This window comes from Ceratotherium simum, chromosome 20, assembly GCF_057802395.1.
Source record: "Ceratotherium simum simum isolate JZ-2026a chromosome 20, ASM5780239v1, whole genome shotgun sequence".
Lineage (NCBI taxonomy): Eukaryota > Metazoa > Chordata > Mammalia > Perissodactyla > Rhinocerotidae > Ceratotherium > Ceratotherium simum.
The window spans coordinates 6,116,051-6,124,733 of record NC_141919.1 but is presented as its reverse complement, the minus strand read 5'-3'; the positions used below and the strand labels follow the sequence as shown (position 1 = coordinate 6,124,733).

The 8,683-nt window shown below is 38.5% G+C and overlaps 1 protein-coding gene across 1 annotated transcript in view; it reads left to right on the top strand.

The window, feature by feature from the left end:
* Positions 1-1,279: 1,279 nt before the first annotated feature.
* SLC28A3 (solute carrier family 28 member 3) overlaps positions 1,280-8,683 on the top strand; it is a 52,458-nt gene continuing 45,054 nt past the window's right edge. Inside the window, exon 1 of the mRNA XM_014795547.2 lies at positions 1,280-1,381. Coding sequence (XP_014651033.1) covers positions 1,304-1,381 — 78 coding nt within the window. The 5' untranslated portion in view covers positions 1,280-1,303. The remainder of the gene's footprint in view (positions 1,382-8,683) is intronic.

Sequence of the window (8,683 nt, the reverse complement as noted above, 5' to 3'; positions counted from 1 at the left end):
CAACTACCCAGCCCTGCCCTTGTGGAGCGATAGCAGCCATCGACGGCACATAAATGAATGGGGAATGTTCGTGTTCCAGAGAAATTTTATTGACGGACACTGAAATGTGAATTTCACATAGTTTGCGTGTCATAAAATATTCCTCCTTTTGATTTTTTTCAACCATTTAAAAATCTAAACACCCTTCTTAGCTTGGGCCGTATAAACACGTCAGCAGGCTGGGTTGGCTCTTGAGCTGAGTTTGCTGCCGGAGGTGGTAGAGCAGGACTCGATCCAGGCAGCAGGGTTCCAGCCAGCTCTTAACCATTATGTATATACGTATCTGACTACATCATGAGAATAACGGTATCGTGATCTTTACAGAAAACTCAGCAAAGTATAAAGGAGAAAATAACAACCACCCGCAAAACCACAACCCAAAAATAACGTCTAGTAGTATTTGATATTCCATTCTCTTGCCTTCTTTATGCAGTAATTCAGTTTATTCTAGTTTTTCACCCATCATAAGTGTTTTCCACATTTCCACACAGGTCACACAATTATAATAATTAATAGATACATAACAGTTCATTTTAAATGTACTAGGGGAAATTGCTATCTTGAAGAATCCTACAGCGACTAATTTCACAAAGCAAAGAATCCTTTTATTAAGTGAGCAGTTGGTCACTTTCATTTATCTGCTGCATATTTGCATTTCTAGGAGTTGGGTTTTTAAAAGCCACCCAGTCTGCAGACAGGGATGTAGTAAAAAGGCTTTGGAATCCACCACACCTGAATTTGACTTCTCATGGTCCCTTTATTAGCCAAATGACACCTCAGTTTTCCCTGGTTCTGAAGATAAACCATGACCACCACATATAAAGTGCGGAGCATGTACCTGGCACAGAATGGTGGTCACTTGATGGCAGCTGACCCTTACCTTCCCCGCCACCCCCACCACCCCTAGTCTCCAACACCACCCACAGGAAATAAATTATTTCACTCGTGACTAGAGAAAGTATCCTTTTCTGTATTGTGCAGTAGAAGAATTTCTCCCTGAAGTGAAAATGGGCAGGCAATCATGGGGATAATGAGAAAGATCAATGAGGTGGGTGGATCTGAACTGGAAGGCTCCACCCAGCACCCGCACTCCCGCCCCGCCCCAACCAGTGGATTATTATTGAAGTTCCCAAACTGAGACAGCACCCAGGTCCCTACAACAGCAGGTGGCATTCTGACATCAGCAGAGGCTGTGTTCGTTTTCACAGGTACGGAGGACTGCCAGAGCAGGCACCTGAGAAGGTTTCAGAGCCCAGCCAAATCCATGAGCAGCAAAGAGATCGTGGAGCTGAAGAACATGACAGCCCTGGGAGCCGAGGGCTACAGCAACACTGGCTTCCAGGTGAGCAGAAGTTCCATCTCATGTTTAAGAGCAAGCAAAGGGAAATAATGCTCTTTCTTTGCCTCCTTGGCAAGATTCTTAAGTAAAGCAGTGGGGTTATTGGAACACGATAAGGTTTTTAACAACACTCTTTAAGCCTATTACTTTTCCTTCTTGAGTTGACAAACCTGAAAAGTCTCTTTTAATGGAACATGTTTTGATCCCTGACTTGCCCTGTCGTTTAGAAACCAGACTGTCTTCTGCTTTTGTTTCTGGCTCACAGGCTCATCCGGGGATACGGTATTCACCTGCAGACATTTTTCCAAAGAACTGGTGAGAAAGAAGGGCGCAAATCGAGATCCTCAGGGTTCCTTTCTCTTAAACCAGGTCCCAGAGCCTCTGTCAGATGGTGGCCGGGGGGCCTGCACCAGTGGAGCTGGGTTATGGAAACCAGTCTCATGTCTTCAAAAGGAGGAGGGGGAAGGATTCAGAGAAGAGGGAGAGATAATAGTTGACAGTAAGAGAGGTCAGATAAAGCTTAGAATTTCTAAGGGTGAAAATTCAGGCATTTTTGAAAGAACATTTTTACTAAAGGATATTCTTTAGAATCCCAGTTCAAGTTTCCTCCTGCCTGTGAGTAAGCATCCGTCTTACTCATCAAGTATCAAGCATCAAGGCCCTCAGAGGCACAGAGCCCATGCTTGCTCTGAAGACAGTTGGGTGGGACCCACTTATGAAAGTCTTGAGACGGGACTAGACGGGAAATTAGCCTCCACTCTGCACACACACACAGAGAGGTTGACTCACTCCGTGAACTGCCTGGAGAGCCAGTCAGGATGGGAGAGTTTGTTAAATGTAAGTCAAAATTTGGGAGGTTATATAGGTGTGGAACATTGACATAGACTTCTAACCCAGATACTTTGAATATAAAAGTTCTGAGGTTGGAAGTAATTATGCAAAGTAAAGAGGAAGAGTATTGCTTCTCCAACACACTAGTCGGGGAAGTCAACATGAATCACACTCGGGCTATTGAGAAGGTTTTCACATAGCTCAGGACCAGCTCGGCTGGAGCTAACCAGATGCTTTTTTTTTCCCCCCACAAGTGAATTAAAACACAGAGAGCACATGACAATAATCTGCTTTAGTGAAGGAGGTTTAAAAAAATACATTCTCTACTCTTTCCTCAAATCTGTATGATGACACTTAGACTTTCTTATTTCTGGGGGGAAACAGCCCAGATGACTGTAACCCATGTCACTTCCATGACATCTCAGAGGGGAAGGATTTAGGGATTTCTTTTTTTTCCTCATTCAAGGATTCCTGAAATGGTTCCCTCTAAAAAAGAGGAACCACTTGCTCATCAGTGGTTAAGTCATTGGTAAGAAAACAGGAAATCATTAGTAATGTGGATAAATGTGGATATTTGCTGAGGGCTAAGGCAGCACTGTCTAATAGAAATATAGTGCATCCACATGTAAGTTAAAATATTTCTACAAGTCTATTAAAAATGTAAAATGAATGCAAATATTTTATTTAACATAATATATTAAAAATATTATCATTAAAACATGTAATCAATTAAAAATTGTTAATGAGATATTTTACATTCTTTGTTTCACACCGGCTTTAAAATCCAGTCAGTATTTTACCCTTACAGTACATGCCAATTCTAATGCTAAATTTTTGTCAGAAACACTGGATCTGTATTTAGATTTCTTAAAGTTTATAATTGAAAAAGTCAGTTCATACGCAAGTTCCAAACATACTTAAGTGTTTTCCAGTAAATGAACCTAGTGTCCATTTTTAAATTTAAATTTAAACTTGTTAAAATTAAATAAAATTAGCCTTCAGGCCCTCACTTGCACTAGTCGCATTTCAAGTACTCAGTAGCCACATGTGGCTAGTGACTATTGTATTGGATGGCTCAGGTAAGATCCATATTTTTTGGTTTTGGAGGACACACACAAAATCTGATGATCCCTGCCCTTTAAGGACCTGAACACTAAGTCACAAAATTAAAAGTCAAGTAACAACCTTGGATTTGTTTCTGTGAGATCAGTAGTAATATCCCCTCTTTCATTCCTGATTTTAGTAATTTGTCTTTTTTTCCCCCTTGTTCTTTTGTCTGGACTTTCCTTTGTTGGGGGGTTTATTATTGCTAATTCAATCTCTTTTGTTATAAGTCTGAGATTTCTGTTTCTTCTTGAGTCAGTTTAGGTAATTTGCATGTTTCTAGGAATTTGCCTGTTTCATCTAGGTCATCTAATTTGCTGGCATACAATTGTTCATAGTATTCTCTTAATGTCCTTTGTATTTTTGTAATAAAATGGTTATAGTGACCCCACTTTCATTCCTGATTTTCATTATTTGCATCTTTTCTCATTTTTTCTGTGAGTCTAACTAAAGATTTGTCAATTTTGTTCTTTTCAAGAATCGATTTGTTGTTTCATTGATTTTATTTATTGTTTTTCTAATCTCTATTTCTTTCATCTCTAATTTTTATTATTTCCTTTCTTCTTGTAGCTTCAGTTTACTTTGCTCCTTTTCTAGTTTTTTTACAGTGGAAGATTAGATTAATGATTGAGATCTTTCTTCTTTAATAATATAAGCAGTTATAGCCACAAGTTTCCCTCTAAGTGCTGCTTTAGCTTCATTCCATAAACATTGGTATGTTATGTTTTTATTTTCATTAATTATTTCTTACCCTTATGATTTCTTCTTTAATCTATTGATTATTTAGGAGTGTGTTTATTAATTTTCACGTTTTATAAATTTCCCATGTTTTCCTCTGTTATTCATTTCTAATTTCATTGCATTATAGTTGGAGAAGATATTTTGTGTGATTTCAATCTTTTAAAATTTATTGACACTTGTTTTGGCCTAAGATATGGTCTAGCTTCAGAACATGCCATGTGCATTTGAGAAGAGTGTGTATCCTACTGTTGTTGGTGGAGTGTTATGGAGTGTTCCATATATGTCTGTTAGGCCTTGTTGGTGTATGGCATTGTTCAATTCCTCTATCCATTATTGAAAGTGGAGTATCCAATTATTGTTGAATTGTCTATTTTTCCCCTGAATTCTGTCAGTTTTTGCTTCATGTATTTTGAAGATCTGTTATTAGGTGCAAATATGTTTATAATTTTAGATCTTTTTGATGAATTGACCCTTTTATCATTATAAAATTCTCTTTGTCTCTAGTAACAATTTTTGTCTTAAAATATGTTTGTCTGATATCATAGCCACTCAGGCTTTCCTTGATTACTATTTGCATGATATATCTTTCCTATTTTTTTCTTTCAACCTATTTAAGATATTGAATCTAAAGTGTGTCTGTTTAGACAGCATATACAGTGATACGCCATATAATGATGTTTCAGTCAATGACGGACAACATATACAACAGTGGTCTCATAAGATTAGTACCATATAGCCTAAGTGCGTGGTAGGCTATACCATCTGGGTTTGTGTACATACACTATATGATGTTCACAGAATGATGAAATGACCCATCTCATTTCTCAGAATGTGTCCACATTATTAAGTTACACATGACTGTAGTTGTGTTTTTTATCCATTCTGCCAATCTCTGTGTTTAAATTGAAAGGATCAATCCTTTTCAGTCAATGTAATTAATGATTAATTAGAATTTACATCTGCTATTTTGCAATTTATTTTTTATATATCTCATGTCTTTTTTCCCCTCAATTCCTCCATTACTTCCTTATTTGGTATTAAATAGATATTTTCTAGTATACTACTTTAATTCTTCTGTCATTTCTTTTAGTATATTTTTTTCAGTTATTTTCTTGGAGGGTGTCCTAGGGATTAAAATTCACATCACAATTTATAAATATCTGGTTAGGACTAATCCCAATTTAATTTTAGTAACATACAAAAACTTAGTATAGTTCCATTCCCTTCCCCTTCCTTTACCCTATTGTCATACAAATTATATCTTTATACATTGTAAGCCCCTCATCACAGTTTTATAATTGTTGCTTTAAGCAATTGTACTTTAAATCAGATTGAAGGAAGGGGTTACAGATAAAAATACGTTATATTTACCTGTGTAGTTATGTTTATTGCTGTTATTTCTTCATGTGGATTTAAGTTACTGTATGGTGTTCTTTCATTAGAGCCTGAACGGCTATTTTAGTATTTCTTCTAGGGAAGATTTGCTAGCAGTGAATTCTGTTTTTGTATATCTGGTAATATCTTCAAATTTTTAAAGAATAGTTGTGCTAAATATAGAATTCTTGATTGGCAGTCTTTTTCTTTCAGCACTGTGAATATATATGTCATCTCATTGCTTTCTGGCCTCCATGGTTTCCGATGAGAAATGAGTTGTTAATTGCTTTGAGGATTCCTTGTATGTGGGTTTCCTCTCTTTTGCTTCTTTCAAGATTATCCCTTTGTCTCTGTCTTTCAACATTCTGATTATGATGTGTTTAGGTGTGGATATTTTTGAGTTCATCATACTTGGAACTTGGTAAGCTTCTTGATTGTGTAGATTAATAATTTTCATTCATGAATTGGGAAGTTCTTAAACGTTATTTCTTCAAACATTCTTTTGCCTCTTTCTCTCTCCTCTCCTTCTGGGATTGCCACTCTGCATATATGGATAGTGTCCTGTAGGTCTCTGAGGCTCTGATTCTGTTTATTGAAATTCTCTATGTGGTAAGACAGTATTATCCTCATACTTTCCTTTGGTCCTTTGTATACGGTTTCCTTTAGCTTTTTGAACATGTTTAAGATAGTCGCTTCAAAATCTTTGTCTAATAAACCAACATCTAGGCTTCCTCATGGACAGTTTCCTTTGACTGCTTTTTTTAGGTGTATGAGCCATTCTTTTGCATTTCTTTGCATATATCACAATTTTTTGTTGGAAACTGGATATTTTAAATAATGTGGCAATGCTGGAAAACAGATACGTCCCTTCTTCTCCAGAATTTGTTGTTGTTGCTGTTGTTATTGTTGTCACTGTTTGTTTAGTGACTTTGAACTAATTCTATATAGTCTGTATTTTTTGTCATTTGTGGCCACTAAAGTCTCTGCTCAGTTAGCTTAATGATCAGCTAAGGACTACACATAAATTTTCAAGTGCCTGGAACCAATAAATCTCCCAGTCTTTGCTGAGGGCTCTGTGTGCATGCTGGGGGGCTTGCCTTCAGTATTCAGGCAGGCAGTTTACAACTCTATGTTCGCCTTTACTTCCTGCTTCTGTCTCAAGATCAGCCAGAGATGAGAGCTTTGGTCCTTCTCAGGTCTTTCCCCGGCATGAACACAACCCTGGCATGTGTGTGGGCTTCTAGATTCCCAGGAATGTCAGAGCTTTTGAAAGCCCTTTATGGGTATCTCACTCCTCAGCTTTTCCTTTAAATTTTTGCCTAGCTTGTTGTTTTCTCCACCTGATATCACCACCTTAGGCAGCTGCCTGGGTTAAACACTTGCCCCCTGGGAAATACTACTGAGTGAGATGTGAGTCAGATCAAATACAGACAAGCTTTGTGAGTGGGATTTTGTAAGGAACTGAAAGACTAGTCAAATGATGGCAGTTACCTGGGACTTGGACTTGGGAGAGTGCCAACCCCATTTTGCCCCCTCCATAGATCGTTAGGCTGCTAGTTTCCATTGTGATTGCAGAGTTGTTGTTTTTCAAGTTTGTCATGAGTCTGAGGAGAGGGGAATATGACTAGGGAATTAAGACACCATAAAGCTTGCTATTCTGAGATTCAGTAGTTTTACTTGGGGAAAAAAACCACTCTCTGGATTATTGCAAGACGGCTTGATTTCCAGAGTTTTAAAAAAGTTATTTTGACAATTTTGGTGTGTTCTTATTGCTGTAATGAAGGAGAGGAGTTTTGGAGGTCCTTATTCCATCATTCCTGCTCATGTCACCAACAACCTTATATTCAAACAGCAGAGTCAGGCATGTCACAGGGAGTATGTATGATCAAGTGATGAATGGTACTGACCACATCTCTGGTTTCAGGGGAGTGAATGTACCCTAGGCTGGAACGCATTGGATGATCAGTCATGCGTAGAGCAAGGACTAAAGTTTTGAGCCATTCAGCCATCACTGTTGCATTTTACCAAAATGTGGGGGAGAATTCAGACATCTAATGGTCACAGGAAAAGGAAAGGGGAAGAGAGAGATTAAATGCCATTTTTTTCTACCATGAAATGTCCTAAGAGAGATGCCATCCTGATTTGCAGAGGCTTCTTTTGAGGCTCTACGTGTTGATTGCATGGAGTAAGATCGGTTTGTTGTCTATCTCTGGTCCTACACGGATTTCCATGCAGATGTCATGTCAGTAATGACTGGAAGCCCCTGATTTCAACTGTCTTACAAGGCAATATGCTCTGCAAGCACATCCCCAACCTTCAGAGGGTAGGCAGCAGAATTTTTCAGAAAAATACTCTTACCTCAATTAGGACAGAACCAAGACTGGTTACCAGGCTCTAGTTGTTTGTTTCACTACTGATCATAAAACTTCCACTCCACAGTCCCTCAATTTAAAATGAGGATGGTGGTACCTGTTGACCCATCTTATCCAGACACTGTTGTTATTGATGAGAGTTGGGCCCTGGTTGCTAACTAAACTGTTATTTGTCAAATTGAAAAAATCAAAGTTGGGAGTATTTGGAATTTTATACAGAACAGAGAAATGTGAGTATGAACCCCAAGTCTCTATTGTGCCACAGAAGTTTGGAACTCTGTCTTCAGATTGCAGATGTAGGCAGACATAGTGCAGCATGATTTCCACTCGAAGACAGGATCCCTATATGGAGGCAGGTAATTCCACTCCACACATGAGCTAAGGTGTTCCATTCAGAAGCCACTTATAGTCTTGGCATGCCTAATTGTTCTTTGTTTTTCCTTTGAAAGGAAGTTTAAAAAAAGATTGTATGTAAAAGTTCTGGTCACCAAATCCAGTGTGTGTGTGTGGTGGGGGTTCCCACAAATCCAAGCCATTCTCTGACGCCAGCTGGGTGTCCTACAGTTCATCTCAATTCTGACACTGTCTACCTGCAGATAGTGTCAAATCCCACAGGTTAAGGGCTCAGTCTTACAAAAATGCCCCCCTGCAACTTCAAACACCAATCACAATTCCAGGTTATCACTTGTGCTTCTGACAGACTGGCTATAGATTGGAAGTTCCAACAATCCCCTCCTTGGGTTTGACTGATTTGCTAGAACAGCTCACAGAACTCAGAGAAACATTTACTTACTAGATTACCAGTTTGTGATGAAAAGATAGAACTCAGGAACAGCCAAATGAAAGAGATGCATAAGGCAAGGTGTGGGGAAGGGGCACAGAG